The sequence below is a fragment of the Scophthalmus maximus genome, chromosome 5 (assembly GCF_022379125.1).
Source record: "Scophthalmus maximus strain ysfricsl-2021 chromosome 5, ASM2237912v1, whole genome shotgun sequence".
Taxonomy (NCBI): Eukaryota; Metazoa; Chordata; class Actinopteri; order Pleuronectiformes; family Scophthalmidae; genus Scophthalmus; species Scophthalmus maximus.
In genome coordinates, this window is record NC_061519.1 from 27,764,632 (window position 1) to 27,792,025 (window position 27,394).

General features: G+C 34.0%; 1 gene segment (V, D, J or C); it reads left to right on the forward strand.

Annotated features, from left to right (window-relative positions):
• The first annotated feature begins 1,580 nt into the window (after positions 1-1,580).
• LOC118310408 lies at positions 1,581-27,312 on the forward strand. The segment is given in 7 exon segments: positions 1,581-1,586; positions 1,868-1,875; positions 2,186-2,361; positions 24,798-25,028; positions 26,246-26,287; positions 26,370-26,477; positions 27,077-27,312. Coding segments are annotated over 7 exon segments (573 nt in total).
• Positions 27,313-27,394: the final 82 nt, after the last annotated feature.

Genomic DNA, 27,394 nt, shown 5'->3' on the forward strand with positions numbered 1-27,394 from the left:
ACTCTGGTCACATGACGCCGCCTGTTCACTGACGCTCAGTCCGTCTGTCAGTTGAAACCACAGCTCAACAGTCGAGCTGCAGATAAAGATCAGACAGAGACTCAGTGTCTCGTGTTACTGAGACACCTTCACATCAGACGACGACAACAACAACAACAACAACAACACAGTCAGTCAGTAAACATGTCTGATAGTTTTCATGAATTATTCTCGGTAATATTCAGAAGAACTTATTCACAGAAATGTAATATATTGTCCATAACTATGTGCATATAAGAGTTAAATATAGTTCATGAGGTGGACCGACCTCCGTGTGAGTCTCCATGTTTCTACGTCCTGTTGAATACGTTGTTGAACTAAACGTCCAGAACACGTCGCGTTCACATTGAAGTTTAGACGCTGACGGAAACAGGAAGTGGAATCAGCGGTGCGTCACCATAAAGTGTCCCCTGTCGGTCGCTCAGTTGGTTGCTGTTTGACACTTTACCACCAGATGTGTGTGTGTGTATATATATATATATATATATATATATACATATATATATATATATATATATATATATATCTGCCCCTTTGTCCAGATACATGTTCATGGATACACACATTTCATGGATTCTTTCTTGATCCATGTTCCATCAGACAGACAGGCAGGCAGACAGACAGACAGACAGACAGACAGACAGGCAGACAGATACAGACAGACAGACAGACAGACAGGCAGGCAGGCAGACAGACAGACAGACAGACAGACAGGCAGACAGACAGATACAGACAGACAGACAGACAGACAGGCAGGCAGACAGACAGATACAGACAGACAGACAGACAGGCAGGCAGACAGACAGGCAGACAGACAGATACAGACAGACAGACAGGCAGGCAGGCAGACAGACAGACAGACAGTGTCAATAACAGAAACGGTGTGAAAATCAAAGTGGTTTGTTATAGTGAGTGAAGTGAAACTGAGACGACCTGGTTCTGACAGAAGACACCTGCTGCCCCCTGGTGGCAGAGACTCACTGACACCTTCATGTCCTGTGGTGAAACTGTGTAGAGAGTCAGAGAGGAAACAATCGTGTGATGGGGCCCCTGTTGTCAGTCCCCCCCCCCCCCCACTTTTATAGCTTTTACATGAGTTTCATGTCTTACTTTAATGTTTATTTTCCTGGTCTTTTAACAAAACTTAAACTGAGACGTGACTGGCTGAGACCAGGACCTGGTGCAGGATTCCTTCTTCTGTCGTTGACCTGTTGTTGACCTGTTGACCTGTTGTTGACCTGCTGTTGACCTGTTGTTGACCTGCTGTTGACCTGTTGTTGACCCGTTGTTATCTTCCTGCTCTGCAGCCACAGTTGCTGGACGTCCTGGTCGACCGACCCGGATGTGAAGAGGAAGAACCAACTGCTCAGGAACAAAAATAAAGTCAGAGGATGTTTTTTAGGCCGCAGGTGACGTTTGATTGAGAACCAGGTCACGTCACTTGTTTCCTTCCTGCCTGTTGCAGAAACTAGTTTTCTCCTGGAGCAGCTTCTGCCTGAGAGGAGGAGACAGCAGCGACCCGACAGACGACCAGATGCTACATGAAGGTAAAGACGCCTCAGGTGGATTTAAATTCATAAAATTATCGGACGGGAATCGTCCGATAATTACTGCAACTTTCTGAGACAGATATTAAACAGACTCGCCCTCGTCACACTGTGATTGGTCGGGAGTGTGGAACAAAGCGAGGTTTGAACTCCTCCCGTGAAGGGAACATCATGAACATTGTGAACATGGGACGTGACGTGGTCGGACAGTATTAGAAGCCGTCGTTCAGTTTGACCTCCGACATCCTGGTGACCTGTTGCTCTGTTCCGGTGTCCCACAGGGACCAATGTCAGGTCCTCTTCAGTTCACATGTAATGTGCAGACGATACTGTTTTATATCGTTATAATCGACATTTTGTTTTGCGTCATTCTTCAGTGTGAGTTGTTTTATATGTCAGGTGTCTTTTGATTGGGCGGGGGGTTATTTTACTCTAACCAATCAGCAGCGAGCGACTGGTCGCACCGGACCTCGTGATTCCTGCACGGTGACGTACATCAGCCTGCGGTGATCATAGTGGAGACGTTGGCAGTGAATCCCAGATCAACCGTAACTTCTGCTTCTGTTGTAACAACGGACTTGTTGGTTTCTGTCCGGCAGCTTCTGGGCCACAGCAACAGAAGAGGATCATGGGATACGGAGGACAAACACACGGGACGTCAGTCTGAAGGAGTTCACAGGAGATGGTTTCTGTCACAGAGTGTGTCACAGTGTGAATAATCAGGGAACTGGCAAACTGGAATTCAGCAGTGGAACCAAAGTGACTGTGGAAACTGGTAAGAAACTTTATATTTTCAATAGTTTCACACATATGTTTCCATGAAGCTCATTGGTTGTCAAAGATGTTTGAAAATGAAACAGTTTCATGTGTAAAAATCTATCAGATTATTAAGTAACATGACAGAAGAATAACAATTCAGACGTGTGTGTGTGTGTGTGTGTGTGAGAGGTTAGTGTGTGTGTGTGTGTGTGTGTGAGAGGTTAGTGTACAGGTGTGTGTCGGGGTGTGTATGGATCTGGAAACCAGCTGATCTTCGGTGGCGGAGTGAAGCTCGTCGTGTCCGCAGGTCTGTCAATTCACTAATTAATCTTTATCATCATCGGTTCTTATAATTATTATGTCATCTCAACACGAGTCACGTTCTGAATCGTGTCTGAGCCACAGAGTTCGAATACGTTTGAACAGAAGACGTGAGGTTTTTGTTGAGCTGTGAATGTGTGTGTGTCTGGTCAGGGAGGTTACACCAGTGTGTTCGGACTCGGAACAAGACTCACGGTTCACTGCAGTAAGTCACTCGCTGCTTATAGATTTATATATTCATATATACGTATATATATATGTATGTATGTAGTCAAAGTTTGACTGTTTCACCAGTTAAAATCAAACCTGTTGAACACTTTTATATTTCTAACATTCTGCTGTAAAACACCTTTTGTCACTATAAAAACTTCAAGTATATATATAGTATATATCTATATGAATATATAGATATATATAGGTATATCTATATATTTATATGTCAACAAAAACACGAGTGAGAATCTTTGAAGACGAATCAGGATCACGAACTGTGAGAAAACGAGAACAAACTTTTTTTTGTCCTGATGTTGACAAAGTTTTAGTTTATCAGAAATAAAATTCTAAATGAGTTGATGATGATGTTGAGTTTTGATCTGATCGTCATCCAACTTTATTTACACTCCCCCAGATGAACAGAACAGAATCCATAATCACTCATAATCACAACCAATAAGAAAGTTTGAATCTAGAGCGTCGTCACTAAAACATTAAACTCTGTATCTTGACTCCTCATTAATATTAACATTAATTATGGATAAAGCTGAAACGGAGTCTGGTCCAGAGTTTGTGTCACGGAGCCTCACGCTGGTTGAAGAGTGGAGGCGTCGGTAAACTCGTCTTCGGAAGTGGAACCAGATTAAACGTCGAGTCCAGTGAGTTCACATACAGATTATTAATATGATTCATACAGGACATGTTTTAAAACCTGCCAGGTTCATTTCATCCAGTTTAATCAAACTACTCGTCAGTGGTTCTGGTTCTCAGTCAGTGGTTCAGTCAGTGGTTCAGTCAGTGGTTCAGTCAATGTTTCAGTCAGTGGTTCAGTCAGTGGTTCAGTCAGTGACTCTTGTCAGTGGTTCAGTCAGTGGTTCAGTCAGTGGTTCAGTCAGTGACTCTTGTCAGTGACTCTTGTCAGTGGTTCAGTCAGTGGTTCAGTCAATGTTTCAGTCAGTGGTTCAGTCAGTGGTTCAGTCAGTGACTCTTGTCAGTGGTTCAGTCAGTGACTCTCGTCAGTGGTTCAGTCAGTGGTTCAGTCAGTGGTTCAGTCAGTGACTCTTGTCAGTGGTTCAGTCAGTGACTCTCGTCAGTGGTTCAGTCAGTGGTTCAGTCAGTGACTCTCGTCAGTGGTTCTGGTTCTCAGTCAGTGGTTCAGTCAGTGGTTCAGTCAGTGGTTCAGTCAGTGGTTCAGTCAGTAGTTCAGTCAATGTTTCAGTCAGTGGTTCAGTCAGTGGTTCAGTCAGTAGTTCAGTCAATGTTTCAGTCAGTGGTTCAGTCAGTGGTTCAGTCAGTGGTTCAGTCAGTGGTTCAGTCAGTAGTTCAGTCAATGTTTCAGTCAGTGGTTCAGTCAGTGTTTCAGTCAGTAGTTCAGTCAATGTTTCAGTCAATGTTTCAGTCAGTGGTTAAGTCAGTGGTTCAGTCAGTAGTTCAGTCAATGTTTCAGTCAATGTTTCAGTCAGTGGTTCAGTCAGCGGTTCAGTCAGTGGTTCAGTCAGTGGTTCAGTCAATGTTTCAGTCAGTGGTTCAGTCAGTGACTCTTGTCAGTGGTTCAGTCAGTGGTTCAGTCAGTGACTCTCGTCAGTGGTTCAGTCAGTGGTTCAGTCATGTTTCAGTCAGTGGTTCAGTCAGTGGTTCAGTCAGTGGTTCAGTCAGTGGTTCAGTCAGTGGTTCAGTCAGTGACTCTTGTCAGTGGTTCAGTCAGTGGTTCAGTCAGTGGTTCAGTCAGTGACTCTTGTCAGTGGTTCAGTCAGTGACTCTCGTCAGTGGTTCAGTCAGTGGTTCAGTCAGTGACTCTCGTCAGTGGTTCTGGTTCTCAGTCAGTGGTTCAGTCAGTGGTTCAGTCAGTGGTTCAGTCAGTGGTTCAGTCAGTAGTTCAGTCAATGTTTCAGTCAGTGGTTCAGTCAGTGGTTCAGTCAGTAGTTCAGTCAATGTTTCAGTCAGTGGTTCAGTCAGTGGTTCAGTCAGTAGTTCAGTCAGTGGTTCAGTCAGTGGTTCAGTCAGTGGTTCAGTCAGTAGTTCAGTCAATGTTTCAGTCAGTGGTTCAGTCAGTGGTTCAGTCAGTAGTTCAGTCAATGTTTCAGTCAATGTTTCAGTCAGTGGTTAAGTCAGTGGTTCAGTCAGTAGTTCAGTCAATGTTTCAGTCAATGTTTCAGTCAGTGGTTCAGTCAGCGGTTCAGTCAGTGGTTCAGTCAGTAGTTCAGTCAATGTTTCAGTCAGCGGTTCAGTCAGTGGTTCAGTCAGTGGTTCAGTCAATGTTTCAGTCAGTGGTTCAGTCAGTGACTCTTGTCAGTGGTTCAGTCAGTGGTTCAGTCAGTGACTCTCGTCAGTGGTTCAGTCAGTGGTTCAGTCATGTTTCAGTCAGTGGTTCAGTCAGTGGTTCAGTCAGTGGTTCAGTCAATGTTTCAGTCAGTGGTTCAGTCAGTAGTTCAGTCAGTGGTTCAGTCAGTGACTCTTGTCAGTAGTTCAGTCAGTGGTTCAGTTAGTTGTTCAGTCAGTGGTTCAGTCAACGGTTCAGTCAGTGGTTCAGTCAGTGGTTCAGTCAGTGGTTCAGTCAGTGGTTCAGTCAGTGGTTCAGTCAATGTTTCAGTCAGTGGTTCAGTCAGTGGTTCAGTTAGTTGTTCAGTCAGTGGTTCAGTCAACGGTTCAGTCAGTGGTTCAGTCAGTGGTTCAGTCAGTGACTCATGTCAGTGGTTCAGTCAGTGGTTCAGTCAGTAGCTCAGTCAGTAGTTCAGTCAGTGACTCTTGTCAGTGGTTCAGTCAGTGGTTCAGTCAGTGTTTCAGTCAGTAGTTCAGTCAGTAGTTCAGTCAGTGACTCTTGTCAGTGGTTCAGTCAGTGGTTCAGTCAGTGGTTCAGTCAGTAGTTCAGTCAGTGGTTCAGTCAGTGACTCTTGTCAGTGGTTCACCGAACACGTCTGAAATGATGAATCCAGATTCCAGTGATAATCCAGGAGGTTTCTGCTCAGCTGATCTTTGTCTCTTCGTGGTGTTGAACTTCGTCTACATGTTGGATCACACAGAAGCGGCTGATGGTTTTTTACTCAGATTCTAGAGAAGCAGCAGCTGTTTGCTTCATGATGATGATTCTGTCACGTTGTGTAACATGTGACACGTCTGTCTCCATGGCGACAGGTGTTAAACTACATGTTAATGACAGTAAGTTATACACAGTGAACAGGACACGCTGCTCATCACGAGGTTGAGGAGGTTCTTAATTGATCATAATCCTGTTGAAAAGTATAACTCATAACTAATATTCACCTAATAATTATCATACAAACGTATAACGTGCACAAAGCAGCTCTGTGCGACAGTTCTTGTTATGAAGCGTCGTGTTGTGTGAAGACTGGAAACAAGATGATCTTTGGAAGTGGAACCAGATTAACTATTGAAGCCAGTGAGTACAGATACAGATTATTAATATGATTTATGTGGATCTTTTAAGGATATTTTACAATGTTTTATACATGTCTGAAACTGTTCGATTATTGGCTCCAATGACGTAAATGTCAACACTTACTTTGAGTCAAAACAGTTTATAGTGGAATTAAATTGTTCATGAACATTTAACAAGAAAAAACGAGTTTCACATTTAAACGTAAACTAAATATTAAGTTTTTCAAATGAAGTTTGGCTCAGAGCTGAGTTGAGTTTTTGTCATGAAGCGTCGTCTTGTGTGAATACTGGAGGTTCAACTAAGATGATCTTTGGAAGAGGAACCAGATTAAACGTTGAACCCAGTGAGTACAGATATAATCCATAATTATATTGTATTATATAGATGATCATCAAAAACAAACATTACTCTTTTATTTCATACAATCAATATTAAACTTCACTCAGTGTCTCTACTGTCAGAATTCTGATTTCATTTACAGAATGCTATATCGCAATTTAATTCTTATTGAAAAATAATCTCAAATGATAAAATGCTGATGTTTGAATTAGAGCGTAAATGTAAAAAAAAAAGTTTTTTGAATGAAGTTTGGTTCAGAGCTGAGTTATTGTTATGAAGCGTCATGTTGTGTGAATACTGGAGGATTGAAGATGATCTTTGGAACAGGAACCAGATTAAACATTGAACCCAGTGAGTACAGATATAAATCATAATTATATTATAAAGATGATCATCAGAAAGTTGTGCAGAAATACACACAATACCAAAATGATGAGTAAAAAAGTATTGAAAAGTTGTTGAGATCACACAAAAGGACTGAGAGAAAAGATTTCACGATCATAATAGTCAAACATGTTGAGAGGAATAATTCATCAAAATCATTTGTTCAGTAAATATCACACATTCCAAATGTATGAAATAAATTCATCAAAGTCTTTTTAATTTGAATGGAAACATTTACTTACTGAAGTCTGAAAGTCTGACAATGTTGTTTTTAAATGAGTTTTGGTTCAGAGATGAGTTCTTGTTATGAAGCTTCATATTGTGTGAATGGTGCAAATCAAAAGATGATCTTTGGAAGAGGAACCAGATTAACTATTGAACCAAGTGAGTACAGACATAAATCATAAATATCATTTATATGAAGCATTTTTATCAACAAACTACAGAGTTTGAATCCCTAAAATCAATAATACACTTTCTCTACTGTCAAATTAGAATTTCATTTACACAACAATTTAATTATTATTGAAAAATAATTTAAAATTTTGCTCATGTTTTTAAAAAGTGCAAATCTAGAATTATGTTGTTTTTGACTAAAGTTTGGTTCAGATGTCAGAGCTGAGTTATTGTTATGAACTTTCATGTTGTGTGAATACTGGAGGTGGAACTAAGATGGTTTTTGGAAGAGGAACCAGATTAAACGTTGAGCCAAGTAAGTACAGATACAGATTATTAATATGATTTATATGGAGGATCTTTAAAACCAACTCTACACTTGTAATACCTAAAATCAATATTACACTTAATTCATTTTGGCATGATAAAAGTCTGGATATTTATGTGTAATATGACTTTCTTAGTTATTTATATGGAGTTTGGTCCAGTTCATCACAGCTGAGTTTGTGTTATGAAGATTCATGTTGTGTGAATACTGGAAACGTCGGTAAACTCATTTTTGGAAGAGGAACCAGATTAAACGTTGATCCCAGTGAGTACAGATATAAATCATGAATATAATTTGAATTGATGCATCATTTAAAACAAACTTGACATTGTTTTACTAGAATAAACACAAAATCAGAAAGTTCTGAAATTTTTAAGCCTGATCATCAATAAAACTGTCGTCAGAGGGAAAAGTTGTTCAGAGTGTAAATGAAAATGTTGAGTTTGGTTCAGTTCATAACCACTGAGTTTTTATGACGAGGCCTCGTGTTGTGTGACTAACGTAGATGGAAAGATGATCTTCGGAAGTGGAACCAGATTAAACATTGAACTCAGTGAGTAGATTATTGAGTGTTTTAATGCAACAGGTACAAAAGCAGAACAAATAGTCCATAATTAAGAAAAAATGTTGTTGTCACTAACGAGTGAACTGTTTGATCATTATAATCATGGATGAATATTATCTTAACCCAAAATTATATTTTTTATTTCCACTCATAATTATTTAATTTAACATATTTATAAGTCATGTAGCTAATTCATTAAACTGTAGTGAGATAATTAAAGCATAACTCTCAAATGTAATCTGTAATATTTTTCTAAATTCAGTAAATAATATATATTTAACTAAAGATGTATTGAAACTTTGAGTTTGGTTCAGAGTTTGTGTTATGAAGCTTCGTGTTGTGTGAATTATGGAGATCGAAAGATGATCTTTGGAAGAGGAACCAGATTAAACATTGAACCCAGTGAGTACAGATACAGATTATTAATATGATTAATGTTGCTCTTTAAAAACAAACTACAGTGTTTTAATCCCTCAAATCAATAAAACACTTCACTCAGTGTTTCTACTGTGAGAATTCGAATTTCATTTACACAACAATTTAATTCTTATTGAAAAATAATCTCAAATGATAAAATGCTGACGATTTATTTATAGTGTAAATGTAAAGAAATGTTGTTTTCGACATTTTAGTTTGGTTCAGATCGTCACAGCTGAGTTTGTGTTATGAAGCGTTGTGTTGTGTGAATACTGGAGGCGTCGGTAAATTCATCTTTGGAAGAGGAACCAGATTAAACGTTGAGCCCAGTGAGTACAGACAGAAATCATAATTATAATTTATATGAAGCATCTTTATCAACAAACTACAGTATTTTAATCCCTAAAATCAATAATACACTTTACTGTGTCTCTACTGTCAGAATCAGAATTTCATTTACACAATTAAATTCTGATTGAGAAATAATCTCAAACGATAAAATGCTGATGACTTATTTATAGTGTAAATGTTAAAATAAAGAGTTTTTAAATTTTAGTTTGGTTCAGATGTCACAGCTGAGTTATTGTTCTGAACCTTCATATTGTGTGAATACTGGAGGTGGAAATAGAAAGATGATCTTTGGAAGTGGGACTATATCAAACGTTGAACTCAGTGAGTAGAGTAAACTTTACAAATATATTTATATGGATGATTCTTATAAACAAACAATATGAATCATTAAATCATCTACTGTCATGTTGGCATGGTATTCAGAAACATCGGCAAGGATCTAAAAGTCTGGATATTTATGTGTTAAATTAATTTCTTAGTTATTAATATAGAGTTTGTTTCAGCTGAGTTTGTGTTATGAAGCTTCATGTTGTGTGAATACTGGAGGTTATAATAAGATGATCTTTGGAAGAGGAACCAGATTAAACATTGAACCCAGTGAGTACAGATTATTAATATGATTTATGTGGATCTTTAATAAGAAACTACAGTATTTTAATCCCTAAAATCAATAATACACTTCACTCAGTGTTTCTACTGTAAGAATTAGAATTTCATTTACACAAGAATTTAATTCTTATTGAAAAACAATCTCAAATGATAAAATACTCATGGTTTTTTATAGTGTAAACGTTAAAAAAGTTGTTTTTTATATGGAGTTTGGTTCAGAGCTGAGTTATTGTTATGAAGCTTCATATTGTGTGTATGCTGGAAATCAAAAGATGATCTTTGGAAGAGGAACCAGATTAAACGTTGATCCCAGTGAGTTATTATTATGAACCTTCATATTGTGTGAATGCTGGCGGTGGAAATAGAAAGATGATATTTGGAGGTGGAACCAGATTAAACATTGAACCCAGTGAGTACAGATACAGATTATTAATATGATTGATATGGATCTTTAAAAAGAAACTACAGTATTTTAATCCCTAAAATCAATAATAAACTTCACTCAGTGTCTCTACTGTCAGAATTAGAATTTCATTTTCACAACAATTTAATTTTTATCGAAAAATAATCTCAAATGATAAAATATATATGGAGTTTGGTTCAGAGCTGAGTTATTGTTATGAAGCTTCATATTGTGTGAATATTGGAAATCAAAAGATGATCTTTGGAAGAGGAACCAGATTAAACGTTGATCCCAGTGAGTACAGATTTAAATCATGAATATGACTTGTTTAAAACAAACGTTACATTGTTTTACTGGAATAAACACAAAATCAAAAAGTTCAGTAAAATAATGAGTGAAATGATTCATTCGACATTCAAACAAACAAAAAAACAGTGATGATCACGAGCGTCATAAAGAATCATAATCGTGATGCATCAACTAAAAATATGTAACTCAAGAGCTGCACATTAATATTCACATAATAATTATACAAATGTATAATGTGCAAATAGCAGCTTTGTGTGACTGAACATTCAGACTTTTTCAGCATGAAGTTTTGTTCAGTTATTGTTATGAAGCTTCATGTTGTGTGAATACTGGATACAAAATGATCTTTGGAAGTGGAACCAGATTAAACATTGAACCCAGTAAGTACAGATACAGTTTATTAATATGATTTATGTGGCTCTTAAAAAGTAAACTACAGTGTTTTAATCCCTCAAATCAATAATACACTTCACTCAGTGTCTCTACTGTCTGAATTATAATTTCATTTACACAACAATTCAATTCTTATTCGAAATTAATCTCAAATGATAAAATGCTGATGATTTATTTACAGTGTAAATGTAAAGAAATGTTGTTTTTTACATTTTAGTTTGGTTCAGATCGTCACAGCTGAGTTTGTGTTATGAAGTGTCGTGTTGTGTGAATTCTGGAAACGTCGGTAAATTCATTTTTGGAAGAGGAACCAGATTAAACATTGAACCCAGTGAGTACAGATACAGATTATTAATAAGATTTATATGGATCTTTAAAAACAAACTGCAGTATTTTAATCCCTCAAATCAATAAAACACTTCACTCAGTGTCTCTACTGTCAGAATTAGAATTTCATTTACACAACAATGTAGTTATTATTGAAAAAAAAATCTCAAATGATAAAATGTTGATGATTTATTTATAGTGTAAATATTTTAGTGTTATGAAGCGTTGTGTTGTGTAAATTCTGGAGGTGGAACTAAGATGGTTTTTGGAAGAGGAACCAGATTAAACGTTGAGCCCAGTAAGTACAGATACAGATTATTAATATGATTTATATGGAGGATCTTTAAGAACCAACTCTACACTTTTAATACCTAAAATCAATATTACACTTCATTCATGTTGGCATGATAAAAGTCTGGATATTTATGTGTAAAATGACTTTCTTAGTTATTTATATGGAGTTTGGTCCAGTTCGTCACAGCTGAGTTTGTGTTATGAAGATTCATGTTGTGTGAATACTGGAACATACAAACTCATCTTTGGAAGAGGAACCAGATTAAACATTGATCCCAGTGAGTACAGACACAAGTCATGAATATTATTGATGCAAAACATTTTAAAAGCAAATAATCAAACATAAAAATCTAAATAATTAATAACTACAAAACAGATTTTCTGTTGTAGCATCGTGTGGACTGATGATGCTGCAGATTAAATGAAGTTTTAAGAGACTAAATAGTTAAAAGATTGTTTTTATGTCAATTAAAGATCTTATAAACACAACAGCTAGGTATTAATCAGAATATGACTTAAAATTTAATTAACACTTTAATTATGTTGTAAGTGTAAAACGTGTGTTTTTCTAAATGGAGTTAGGTTCAGTTTGTGTCGTGGGTCTTCGTGTTGTGTGACTAACGTAGATGGAAAGATGATCTTCGGAAGTGGAACCAGATTAAACATTGAACTCAGTGAGTAGATTATTAAGTGTTTTAATGCAACACGTACAAAAGCAGAACAAATAGTCCATAATTAAGAAAAAATGTTGTTGTCACTAACGAGTGAACTGTTTGATCATTATAATCATGGATGAATATTATTTTAACCCAAAATTATATTTTTTATTTCCACTCAAAATTATGTAATTTAACATATTTATAAGTCATGTAGCTAATTCATAAAACTGTAGTGAGATAATTAAAGCATAACTCTCAAATGTAATCTGTAATATTTTTCTAAATTCATTAAATAATATATATTTAACTAAAAACGTATTGAAACAGTTTGTTATCGGATGAAATTGTTTATGAAACAGTTTCTTGAACAAACTGGTTTAAATTTCAATGAATTTGTTGAATATAGCTTTTAAAATCAAACCTGAACATTAAAACATAAAATAAATTTGAGTTTGGTTCTGAGTTTGTGTTATGAAAAGTCATGTTGTGTGAATTATGGAGATAGAAAGATGATCTTTGGAAGTGGAACAAGATTAAACATTGAACCCAGTGAGTACAGATATAGATTATTAATATGATTTATGTGGCTCTTTAAAAGAATTCGAATTTCATTCACACAACAATTTAATTGTTATTGAAAAACAATCTCAAATGATAAAATGCTCATGTTTTTTATAGTGTAAACGTTAAAAAAGTTGTTTTTTATATGGAGTTTGGTTCAGAGCTGAGTTATTGTTATGAAGCTACATATTGTGTGTATGCTGGAAATCAAAAGATAATCTTTGGAAGAGGAACCAGATTAAACGTTGATCCCAGTGAGTACAGATATAAATCATGAATATGACTTGTTTAAAACAAACTTTACATTGTTTAACTGGAATAAACACAAAATCAAAAAGTTCAGTAAAATAATGAGTGAAATGATTCATTCGACATTTAAACAAACAGAAAAAACAGTGATGATCACGAGCGTCATAAAGAATCATAATCGTGATGCATCAACTAAAAATATTTAACTCAAGAGCTGCACATTAATATTCACATAATAATTATACAAATGTATAATGTGCAAATAGCAGCTTTGTGTGACTGAACATTCAGACTTTTCTGCATGAAGTTTTGTTCAGTTATTGTTATGAAGCTTCATGTTGTGTGAATACTGGATTCAAGATGATCTTTGGAAGTGGAACCAGATTAAACATTGAACCGAGTGAGTACAGATACAGATTATTAATATGATTTATGTGGCTCTTTAAAAACAAACTACTGTATTTTAACCCCTTAAATCAATAAATCACTTCACTCAGTGTCTCTACTTTCAGACTTAGAATTTAATTTACATAATAATTTAATAATTATTGAAAAATAATCTGAAATTATAAAATGCTGATGATTTATGTATAGTGTAAATGTAAAAAAAGTTTCTTTTTTAAATTTTAGTTTGGTTCAGATGTCACAGCTGAGTTATAGTTATGAAGCTTCATATTGTGTGAATGCTGGAGGTGGAAATAGAAAGATGATCTTTGGAAGTGGGACTATATCAAACGTTGAACTCAGTGAGTAGAGTAAACTTTACAAATATATTTATATGGATGATTCTTATAAACAAACGATATGAATCATTAAATCATCACCTGTCATGTTGGCATGATATTCAGAAACATCGGCAAGAATCTAAAAGTCTGGATATTTTTGTGTAAAATTAATTACTTAGTCATTTATATGGAGTTTGTTTCAGTTCTCCACAGCTGAGTTTGTGTTATGAAGATTCATGTTGTGTGAATACTGGAACATACAAGATCATATTTGGAAGAGGAACCAGATTAAACGTTGATCCCAGTGAGTACAGATATAAATCATAAATATAATTTTTATTGATTCATCTTTTTAAAAAACCTTGACATTGTTTTACTGGAATAAACACAAAATCAAAAAGTTCTGAAAATTGTAAGGCTGATAATCAATAAAACTGTCGTCAGAGGGAAAAGTTGTTCAGAGTGTAAATGAAGAAGTTTGGTTCAGTTCATAACCACTGAGTTTTTATGACGCGGCCTCGTGTTGTGTGACTGGTGCAAATCAATACAAACTCATCTTTGGAAAAGGAACCAGATTAAACATTGATCCCAGTGAGTACAGACACAAGTCATGAATATTATTGATGCAAAACATTTTAAAAGCAAATAATCAAACATAAAAATCTAAATAATTAATAACAGATTTTCTATTGTAGCATCGTGTGGACTGATGATGCTGCAGATTAAATGAAGTTTTAAGAGACTAAATAGTTAAAAGATTGTTTTTATCTCAATTAAAGTTCTTATAAACACAACAGCTAAGTATTAATCAGAATATGAATTAATTTTAATTAACACTTTAATCATGTTGTAAGTGTAAAACGTGTGTTTTTCTAAATGGAGTTAGGTTCAGTTTGTGTCGTGGGTCTTCGTGTTGTGTGACTAACGTAGATGGAAAGATGATCTTCGGAAGTGGAACCAGATTAAACATTGAACTCAGTGAGTAGATTATTAAGTGTTTTAATGCAACACGTACAAAAGCAGAACAAATAGTCCATAATTAAGAAAAAATGTTGTTGTCACTAACGAGTGAGCTGTTTGATCATTATAATCATGGATGAATATTATCTTAACCCAAAATTATATTTTTGGTTCAGAGTTTGTGTTATGAAGCGTCGTGTTGTGTGAATTCGGGAGATAGAAAGATGATCTTTGGAAGAGGAACCAGATTAAACATTGAACTCAGTGAGTACAGATATAGATCATGAACATATTTATATGAAGCATCTTCATAAACAAACTACACTTTTAATATCTACAGTCAATGATACACTTCATTTAGTGTCTCTAGTGTCAAAATTAGAATTTCATTTACAGGACTTCATATCACAATTTAATACTTGTTGAAAAATTATCTCAAATGTTAATATGCTGCTGTTTCATTTATAGTGTAAATGTGAGTTTGAGTTATGAAGCGCCGTGTTGTGTGAATACTGGAGATCGAAAGATGATCTTTGGACGAGGAAGCAGATTAAACGTTGAGTCCAGTGAGTACAGATATAAATCATGAATATGATATATACAGAGAAACTTCAAAATGTTTCACATTGTTTTACACTGAAAAAAAATTCTCCAGTGTCTCGACGGTACAAGTTTATTTTATATTAATAAGCTTATTGTGTGCAAAGCCATAATTCAAACAAAAGTCACAAATGTAAAAATTGTGTTTTTCTACATGAAATTTGGTTCGGTTCAGTTTGTGTCCTGGTGCTTCGTGTTGTGTGAATGTTGGAGGTGGATACAAAATATTATTTGGAAATGGAACCAGACTCAACATTGACACAAGTAAGATATGAGACTAGTGCAGAAGAAAATAATGAAGTATTATTGGAGAAATGTTTGTTTACATAAAGTTGAAACTTTTCAGAAACTAAGAAAACGGTTTTCATGTCATTTGGACCTGAAAGTCTTTTTTTTCATTGACGGAACCAGAACGTGAATCGAACCTGAACTGAACTCAACCATCAGAAAACGTATTTAATATCTTTTCTCGTGTCAGTTTGACTCAGTCGAGTCTGAGGTTTGTCAACTCCATGTTGATATCAGTAAGTTTAATTCTTTAATACGACAGATGGTGAATGTGTTTTTCTAAAAACATAAATCTGTTAGTAATGTTGTTATACTTTAAACTGTGGTAATAACCAATGACTCACATTTAATAATCCTTAAGTTAAATTCTGTTACTGTTTCTTTAACCTGTAGTTTATGTTTCGGAACCGAACTGTCTGTGTAGTTATTGTTCGGATCAGATTCACTGTGTGACTCTTTCTGGAAACTACAAAATCATCTTTGGATCAGGAAGCAAATTAACTGTAGAAAACAGTGAGTATTACGAATATCAATTTGAACTGCTCTGGATCTTTCTGACAAATCTTAATAATAATACGCTAAAGCTGTCTCTCCAAAATGTCCAAAATCCAACCCACATGGATCATACCATCATTCAGCTTTTACTGTAAAGAAAATTTTGTATTGGCTTCAAACATAGCCTCTCAGAGAAACGTGTGAAGATATTGGTTTAATATCTGTGAGATTTCAAAATGGAGTCAATTAAAAGTTGACGAAGGACAAAATCAATAATTTAAGCAACTGAATGACAAAAGTTTGTCATTAATAGAAATTGGTAAACACAGACTCAACGTAGAGGAACATCTAATGAAGAAATATGAAGCTGTTTGCAGATGATACAACAATATTCACCTCTGTTGTTGTTGTTGTTGTTGTTGTTATGAAGAACAGAAATATTGTGAGAATGGAACTGGAGGCTAAATTATAAGCAGCTATATTTTCTTAGTGAACATTGTAAAGTTTCATTTTGATCTGCTCACTGGCACATTTACAGTGTTTTTCATCTACAATGTGATTGATGGCTCATTTTTTTAAAATCTAAGGAAACAAGTATAGAAGTATTTTGTTAGATGTGTGAAAGTTATTTTCATACAGTATTATTTTTTTAATTGACCAAACTCTTGTAACTGCATGAGGAAATAGTTGAAGTAGTTATTGCTTAGATCAAACTGACTGTGTGACTGCGTCTGGAAACTGGAAAATGACTTTTGGAAAAGGAACCAAACTAATGATCCAGAACAGTAAGTCTTTTTTTTAGTAATTTTTTTCAAAAATTGACTTATCGTCAGTGTCACTAATGTAAATCTACAGTAGAATGGTGGTGATGATATTGGTAGTTACACAATTACATGTATGGATGAATTGCTTATTTGTGCAGCCAAAGAAAAATGTCTCAGATTTTATTTTATTTTTTCTGCAACATTTTCTTAGACATTGATTTACATAAATAGAGCTCAACAAAGCAGCGTAAACATTAATATATCCATCAACTCACGTGATGGTGGTTGGTCTTGTATCAGAAATTATAAATACACAGAACAGGTAAATATTTAGTAATTGTTTCAATCAATAACCCAAAACCTCCCTCGTCCTATGAATCCTATTAAATTGATCTTTAATACAACAAATTTGATTTAGATCTAATTTGATGTTTGATAATTTGCTGATTATCTGCATTAGTTGTCAGAGGTAGTCATGGAGATATTGTTGAGCTCAGCTCCACCGTGTGTCGACTGCACCTGGAAGCTCTAAAGTCATTTTTGCAGCAGGAACCAAACTTATAAGTGAGTATCAAGAATTCATATATTTAGTATACGACGAAGCTAATTGTGCCTAAGATAACTATGTCTGAAGATTAAAGAAGATTAGACTTTATTAATTCAGCAGCAAGATTAAAATAAGAAGATGTAGAAATATCACAAAATATACAATAAAGGTAGAAGAAAAACTATTTAAAAAATACTAAAATATAAGTTTTATTAAGAGTGCAAGTATTGACTTGTGAAAGTGGTTTGGATTTGAAGCAAAAAACAAGTAATAATAAACTAAATATATATTACAAAATATAAAATATATATATTTATAGTGCACAGAATATAATGAATAATGAAATATTAAAATACATTATGGTTTTCATGATAGCTGGCTTTAATGTTGCGTTTTCGACAACTAGCATATTTATTGTCACAAATATTATTGAGAGCAAAATATTTAATGTTTCTTAATATGAATTGTTTCTTAACTCCGGTGTGATAAGTGTTGATTGGAGCAGAAACAGTTCAGGTGGTTATTGTTCAGATTTGATTCACTGTGTCACTGGAGCGTCAGGAAACTACAAACTAACGTTTGGAGAAGGAAACAAACTGACTGTAGAAACCAGTAAGTATCAATTACTCTAATATAGAATAAATGTTCAGGGTCAAATCTGGTGTCAGGAAGAAACTCGACGGCTAAATGTAACAACACAGTTTGGCAACATATTTATATTTTATTAAAACTGTTGATTAATTCAGTCAATATTTTATTATAACTTCAAATAAAGACTTAATTCACAATACAGATGAGTAAATAATTAATAAAGTAAAAGAAAAATTAACAAATGTGACATAAGTATCATCACTAACTAATTTGAGTGGATTTAACCAACACATTTCAGCAATTTTTTAATTTGACCTTAGATTATTGATTTTCTGTCTATGTTGATGTCAGCTGCTGTCGTCAGTCTGTAAGTTATTGTTCGCATCTGATTCACGGTGCGACTGGAGCAGGGAACCTGAAACTCCTTTTTGGAGAAGGAACAGAAGTGAATGTTGACATCAGTGGGTATCAATCATTTAAAGCTTCATCAGATCAAATGAATGAACATGATTTTTTGGATGTTCACGGTGACTGAGGGATTCTAGTGTTGACGACACATTTGAACAATGACGAAGTATTGATGATTAGAGAAGTTGATCAGATGTGAATAATGTGTAGAGTTTCAGACTGAACATGATAAGAGATGATGATTTTAGTTTTTATGTATTTTGATCATTGGTCATTTTTTTAAAGATTTGTACATTTTATTAGTTTATTATTAGATGTATTAATACATTCAGTCCTGCAGTCATCTGTTGTGGCTCAAATGTGTTTCAAACTTCAAATGTTTAAACTTTTTGTGAACTCTTCTCCTTTTTTTTCATTTCACAACAAATCACGTCTTTCTAATTCAAAGCTGGAGAAACAATGTAAAGATATTTACTTTAGAAACCGTACGATTATCTTCAGTGAAAACTTTATGTCTAGTTCAAGTGAATGTCGGACTTTTATCTAATCCTTGTAGCTAATCAAATATTACTTCATGATTTGATTCATGATTTGCAGTTAAATAGAAATATAAACAGTTTTCTTGTAAAAACCTTGATGATGAAATATTCGGTGTAGTTCTTGTCCAGAGGATCTTCACTGTGTGATGAGTTCAGGAATCAGAAAGCTGCTTTTTGGGAAAGGTTTCAAAGTAACCATAGCAACCAGTGAGTATGAAGAACTGAATTAGTCAAAAGAAAAAGTCACTTGTTTGTTTTTCATGGTATTTTATTTGTTGTTTTACATTTAAAAAACACAGATTCATACTTGTAAACATGACAGAAACTAATGTTCCATCGAAATGAAAATATTGCTCACGACTAAGTTGTTCTTGATTTTCATCTTTTAAAAAATCACGTAAACATAACTTATATGAGGTTTTGAAATTGAAAGTAAACCCAAAAGAATATTTCTATACAGTCGTCATCAGTAAAATTACAGCTGTTTGCAGACGATGTGATTGAATTTGTTGGTGTCAGGTTCGTAAAGCTGCAGTTTTCTCTGAGGGCAGAAACTCAGTGTGACTGGAAGTTGGAAACTTCTCTTTGGAGAAGGAATCAAAGTGACTGTCGAGGACAGTAGGTTCAGTTATTATTGTTATCTACAGTTTATTGTTTGGATCCACACACTAAAACTAAAAACCCAGGACACGACTGCAGTCTGTTTCAGTCTGATACAAAGTGAACCTGCTTTTCAAACCCAGTGATTATTTCTTCTGTGAAAACTCCACCTGGACATTAAAAGTAAAAGTGGATTCATACAGACTCAAACTTTAAAAATGACAGAATGGTCGAAAATGATTGTGTTGGCGTTTATAAAGTTTGTTGTGTTGAAGCTGCAGAAACGTTTTGATCACATGGTTTGTGTAACTGGATTTTTTAATGTGTGAATGATGTTGGGACAAAAATCATATTTGGCTCTGGCACAAAACTGATAGTTGAGTCAAGTAAGTTTTTTTATTCATTTGTAAGGAATGAATGATATGATCTCATGATGTAAACAAACTATCTAAATGCAGCTATATTCACAGTTTATTGTAATCGTCTACATGTTCCTGATCAAGCTCAAATATTTAACTCGTATATATTTTGTGCTTAAGTTCAGTTGATTGAAACGATGCTAATGAGGATTAGACAGGAGATTATTTCAGGCCGTTGTCACTGAACGGATCTGAATAACAAACGTTGATATTTCACAGTTGTGCAAAAATGGTGATGTCATCACAAAAAATTATTCATCCAGCTGAAAATTCTGCCCAGAATTTCACTTATAAATAAATGTACATTCATTTATTTGATTATGTCTCTGCTCATGTTTCAAACTGTAGATTTTGTTCAGGAAGAAAAAACGAACTCTCATTTAGTTTGTTGACTGTGAGGAACTGGTGTGAAGTTATCGTCCAGATCAGATTCACGGTGCGACTGATTCTGGATTCAAGAGTCTTGTTTTTGGAAAAGGAACCAGACTGATTGTAGAGAACAGTGAGTAGAATTCAAATATTTAATACATTAATGTTCATGTAAGCCAACAACTAGTATTTCCTTCAAAGAAATAAAAAGTAAAACCGTGAAAATCCTCAAGTTTTCTTGTTAAAAAATCAATGGACTGAAAGATTTAACAGACGCTGATGGAACAAAAGATCTAACTATCCACATGGAATAAATCTTAAAGAGTAAATAAGATTTTAAAAAGTAGTCTGTGCAAGAAAAGATATTTTTGTGTTTATAGGATTCATTTGAATCTTGTTTTAGGGTGTAAATATTATTGGTATTTTCAGCATTTTTGCATTAAATATCTGCAGACTATGAGATTTACTTTGTCAGAGTAAGAGGAGTTGTGTTCTTATTTTCATAACCTTATGTCAATTTTAACTCCATCTTCTTCATTACAAAATTGCTGCCATCATATTAATAACAATACAACCGTTATAATTTTTCTGTTTCTGACAAAAAACAACAACATTCTGTCTCCAGTTACAGCAGTTCTGTTTTTGTGCAGTTGTTGTCATGGTGATGAGAAACTATTAATTCATTTAAACAGTCTATTTAATGAACCTCGGACAGAAGCTTGTCTTCATCAGCAGTGAAGTCAGTTTGGTTTTTGTTCATCCTGTTGTTGTTGTGTGAATCTCGGAGGAACAAAACTTCTCTTTGGCAGCGGAACAAATCTGTTGGTACAAACCAGTAAGAACATTTGCTTCTGTCAGATTTTGTGTTTTGTCAAGTTTCATGAGAGGAAAATCCAGCAGTTGAAATAACATCATAATTCCACATATGAGAAAAAAGCACTTTTCATCCTTTTAAACTCAAAGAAACAAAAGACGAAGACTGTTTGGTTTGTAGTTGATCAGAGTGCGACGTTAGTTATTATTTAAGTCATATTTTAAAATTTAACTTGTAAGAAAATATATATTCATTTAAACAGTTTCACTTCATTTCAGTTTCACAACACAAACACAAGAACAGTCAAAGAACAAACAGCTGAAGTCATTTAATTATCCAAAGTTTTTCTTAGATATAATATAAATGCAGAAAAAAGAATAATTAATGCAACAGAAAATATTTTTAAATATCATTGGTTGTAGAGTTTTTGAAGAAGGTTCTGAGTTATTGTTCCTCCTTCCTGAACTGTGTGACTACAACTGGTTTCCAAAAACTCCACTTTGGAGTTGTAATTAAACTCATCGTCCAAGGCGGTAAGTGGAATCTGTAAATAGTTAATATTTTTATTTATATCATTTTTAAATATATGAGAATAAGACAATATATTCCTTATTTATAATATTTTAGATATTATCTATTTCCTTGAAATTCATATACTAATAAAAGTGACTGTAAACTACAAACAACAACATTTCCGCAGACGGAACTGATTCAACACTTTGTTAAATGAAATGTCAAAACATGAGTAAAAAACTCAAATTAAAAAATTATTTTGCAGGTGAAATAGCCTTGATTCATTATTTTCAGTTTTTGGGAAAATGTCCAGAATTTAAGTTTCTCTGAGCTGAAAATACACAACTGTAAGATAATTCAACATCACTGAACTCTTTTCAAATAATCATTGATAAAAGGCTGAAGCAACATTAACAGATATTGTTTAAAAAAAATTCATAGCCATGTACAGTATATACATTTTTTGCCGTGCAACACTTAATTATAATTATATTTGATGAGGATTGCCATCTCCATAATGGGGAATTTGTCACAAAATTTGTCCAAAAAATAAGTAATACAAATAATTATGGATTTATTATCAATGGAAATTGTCACGTCTATGTTTTTGTAAATAAGTATCTGAGTTATTGTTCATCCTTCCTGAACTGTGTGACTGGAGTTGGTTTACAAAAACTTTGGTTTGCATCTGGAATTAAACTCAACGTCCACGACAGTGAGTAAAAAGTTGAATATTAAATATAATCAAGTGAGTCATAAATCTGCTCTATTAGATATTAAAAGAGCACATACATCTGTATGATATCAATAAATGTAATAACGGTACTGAATATTACATTAAGCTACTGTATCAGGACAAATATAGCTTAAAAAAACATAAATCAGCATATAAAGTCAAGTTTTTATTCTTTTTAATTTATCTGGACAGTGACGTATAAAATCACATCGTCAGCATACATGTTGACATTCCCATCTTAGAGTTGTTACTTTAATGTTTTCTTGCATCAAATTTGTTCAATAATTTAAAAATATTTTATTTTGATCATTATCTGTAATGATCAATACAAAAGCCACAGATTTATTTGGATCTATTAAAATATCTGTTTGAAGTTCATATACTTTCATTCCCATTTCACTTTTATGGTCATTTGTCTCTAGTTTTATGGTTATTTGTCTCTAGTTTGCATAAGTGCAGTGGCCAGTTGGAGTGAATTCATTTAAAGTACGTTAAACCAACACAGAATGAATCTATGAATCTAATGAAAATTTCCTTCCACAGGTTTGTTGCCTTTTAAATGTGATAATATTTTAAATCTTACAGTTTTCAGTGAAATGATATTTAAAAAAAGAAAAGATGTCCGTTGAATATGGGAAATCACTTCATTTTAATTATTATTTAAAGAAATATTTATTACATCACAAGTAAACAGACGTGTTTGTTAACAGTAGATGTTTTTTTAATGGGATTATTGGATGTTAAATTAATTTGAGTTGAAATATTTTGAGTCTGAAAGCTCTGAGGTTTTTGAGCTGACGACGTGTAGAGTGTGAACGAAGATGCGCGAAAACTCTTCTTCAGCAAAGGAACTAAAATCTTCGTACGATCCAGTAAGAATGATACTAAATCTTTGTCATGAGAATAGAAATAACTTTCTGTCAGGAGTAATCAGAAATTCATAAATGTGACCAAACTCACCTCAGAAAAGTGGAAAAATGTAAAAAACGAAATCAATAACGAACAAACACTGAAACAAAAGCCAGACAATCATGAAACCAATAACAGACTCATGATAATTTGTGATATAGTGACGCAGAGTTTTTGTACCTGCTTCAGTTCCTGTGTGAACAACAACAACTTTAAAATCCAGTTTGCATCTGGAATCAGAGCGACGGTTCTGTCCAGTGAGTTTCATTTCCACATTGTTCTGCTTCTTAGTCCTGTTCATATTTCACAAAATATTAGTTATAGTTTGAAATAGATAGTTTTTTGTTAAATGCCAGAAGTGTTCACGTCATTGAATTGTGGTTTCTTGGATTAAACGCTAATATATTAAAATTATAATAATTTTCAAATAAAATATAAATATTCAATAAAAATGAAAAAGCTTAACATTACATTTGGTTATGTTTGTCGTTGCGTGTTGTGTGAATGACAACATCAGGACTTTGTTTAAATCTGGTCCCCCGAACATTAAAGCTCATGTAAATTATATTTTCGACTTGTTGGAATTTTATCAAATCAAAAAAAAACAAGACTAAAAGTCCAGATCACTCGACTTTTAGCGACTCGACTCGACTCTACGTCCTCATCACATAAATCTGAACATACTGTAAACTCAACCGTGACTTTTGTGTTTAGGATGATTAACATAAAAGTTGAGTTTATGAACTCATAAGATTATTCAACAGTGAAGGATGAAGCTTTTCGTTATTACACAATCTGTGAGTTATTAATAAAATGTACTTGTACTGTATGTTAACTTTCACTGTAGAAATGGATTTTTCTTCAGCGTAGTTTGAATATTTAAAAAAGAAAAAATACACAAACACAGTTCAATACAAAAAATGAAAAGTTATTAAACAATTTTACTTAACATGTGGTTAAATGTATTGTAATTATGATTTTAACGTGTATTATCATTATTTAACATAGTCTACAGCAACAACTATATATTAACAGTATATACAAATACATACTGTACATTTGTGGCAGTTATTAGAAAAACCTATAATAAAGTAGCATTTTTCAAGTACAAATATGAAAATATTACAATCATAAGAAAAGATATACATCTATGATGTTTAAATATATACATTTTTTATGTTTAAATATATAAATATACATTAAATATTTTTAAATAAATAAATGTACATTTATAATGTAAAACTTATTATGTTTAGATATTTAAATAAACATCCCTCATGTGTAAATCTATAAAAAAAACATGTATCATGAATTCATAATTATTTGAATATTTATAAATATGTCTCTGATGATTATTGAAATACAATATGAAAAGGTGAGTGTATAATGAATCATCATCCATACCAGAAAATTATTTTAGTGGATAGTTGTACACGTTTTTAAGAAAATTCAAGAATAATCAATAAAAATAAATAAAAGATAATGAAAATGATCTTTAACGTGGAGAATTGTAACTTTGCTGCAGTTTATTCAAACTTCTCTGATGTGAAGTTTGTTTCTGTGTCCAGAGGAAGCCGACGTTCAGCAGCTGCTGAAGTTCTTCTCAGTTTCACTTTGTTCGTGTGAGTTCATGATGTTCTTGTCTCTTGGTGTTTTTCAGAGGACGATTACGAGCCGTCCTACTACAGACTGGACAACGCCAATCACACGGTCACCGCTTGTCTGGCAACTGGGTTCAGCAAACACAACGCGACACTCCAGCACCGGCTCTTCAGATCAGACCGGACCACAACAAACTCCAGCACCACGAGAGCAGTTCGGATATCGGACGACTCGGTGTTCAGTGAAGTGGTTCTGATTCAAAGTGATGAAGGAGACTCGTGTGAACTCGGTGAGTCAGACTGAGCCATAGAAATCATGTTCATCATATAAGTAAAGTGTATATGAAGACGACAGGTGACTGTATATAAAGTCGAATACTGACTGTATATAAAGACGATCACTGACTGTATATGAAGACGATCAGTGACTGTATATGAAGACGAAGACAATCACTGACTGTATATAAAGACGATCAGTGACTGTATATAAAGACGATCAGTGACTGTATATAAAGACGATCAGTGACTGTATATGAAGACGATCACTGACTGTATATAAAGACGAACACAGACTGTATATAAAGACGATCACTGACTGTATATAAGACTGTATATAAAGACAATCACTGACTGTATATAAAGATTATCACTGACTGTATATATAGACAACAACTAACTGTATACAAAGATGATCAGTTACTGTATATAAGACGATCAGTGACTGTATATGAAGACGAACACTGACTGTATATAAAGACATAGACGATCACTGACTGTATATAAAGACGATCAGCGACTTTATATAAAGACGAACACTGATTGTATATAAAGACGATCACTGACTGTATATAAAGACGATCAGCGACTTTATATAAAGACGAACACTGACTGTATATAAAGACAAACACTGACTGTATATAAAGACAAAGACGATCACTGACTGTATATAAAGACGAACACAGACTGTATATAAAGACGAAGACGATCACTGACTGTATATAAAGACAATCACTGAATGTATATAAAGACGATCAGCGGCTGTATATAAAGACGATTAGCGACTGTATATAAAGACGATCACTGACTGTATATAAAACTGTATATAAAGACGATCAGTGACTGTATATAAAGACGATCAGTGACTGTATATATAGACAACAACTAACAGTATACAAAGATGATCAGTTACTGTATATAAAGACGATCAGTAACTGTATATGAAAACGAACACTGACTGTATATAAAGAAGAACACTGACTGTATATAAAGACGATCACTGACTGTATATAAAGACATAGACGATCACTGACTGTATATGAAGACGATCAGAGACTGTATATAAAGACGATCACTGACTGTATATAAAGAAGAACACTGACTGTATATAAAGACGATCACTGACTGTATATAAAGACGATGTCAGTTTGACCTGAGGCTCTTCAGCTGCAGATGATGAATCAGTTTTAACTGTATGAACATTAATAATCACTTGTTTTGTTTCTTTCAGACAAACGGGAAGCTCGTGTTTGTGCAGATACTTTGGACAAAGGTTGGTGTTGAGGCGACTCACATGTTGAACGTATGATTCTCTCTGGTTTCTGTTTTAACCTTCGTCACGTTGTGTTCGTCAGACGTGACGGTGAACACGATGTCGCTGACCGTCCTCGTCCTGCGGCTGCTCTTCATCAAGACCGTCGTCTTCAACGTGCTGATGACGCTGCGTCTGTGGATCAGTCACTGTGAGTCCCACACCACCTGTCCGTCATATTCTATCTTCTAAACTTTATTTCAATAATCATTTTCATCATTTTAATAATTTTCAAGGAAAAATGTGAGTCACGGTTCCATATTTAGAACAATGACAGTTTTACAGTAAATGTAGTTTTGGTTTGGCTGTGAGACGTTTTTTGTTTTAGTCACACAATGATAGGGAAAAATGATTTAATCGTTTAACGAAAAATTCAAATCTTCTTTGGGGTTTTTGAAATCTCACCCCCCCCAAAAAAAGCTTAGAGAAAATAGGTAAATTCTGAACGTTTTGATTTATTTTAATGAAAAATAATATCATTAACTTTTATGCTTTTTAAATGTTGGTATTTAGGACTCATAACGAAAAGAATAATAAAGAAATTAAAACGCATTTGGGTTATTTCAAGTAAAAATATTTTTCTTAAAAAAAATAGATAAACTATTCTTAGAAAAAGACAAATTATTCAACTTACAATTTAAACTTCTTTCTTTCATTTTCTGTTTTTCTTGATGAAATATTTGTTTCTGCTTCGACGCATCTCATTATTAATATTCATCATCACATTTTCTCCCATGTTTCATCTCACAGGAGAGAAAATCCTCAGATCGACCTGAAGAAACGTCGCTCAGCTTCATCTCACACGACTGTCACGTGTAATAACTTGTTAATTTGTTGTTCATCACACGAGTGTCACGTGTAATAACTTGTTAATATCATGTCACATCTTTTATGTTTTGTTGAATCAATGTTGAATTTTCTTTTCTAATGTAAATGTTTAAAAAAACTGTTTTTATCTTTTTACAATAAAAAAATGGAAAAAAAAACTTTTCTCCATTCATGATTTTTAGTTAAACTTTATTTTGAAGGGCCCCTCAGTCGTACATGTGAACACAAAGGGCCCTCAGA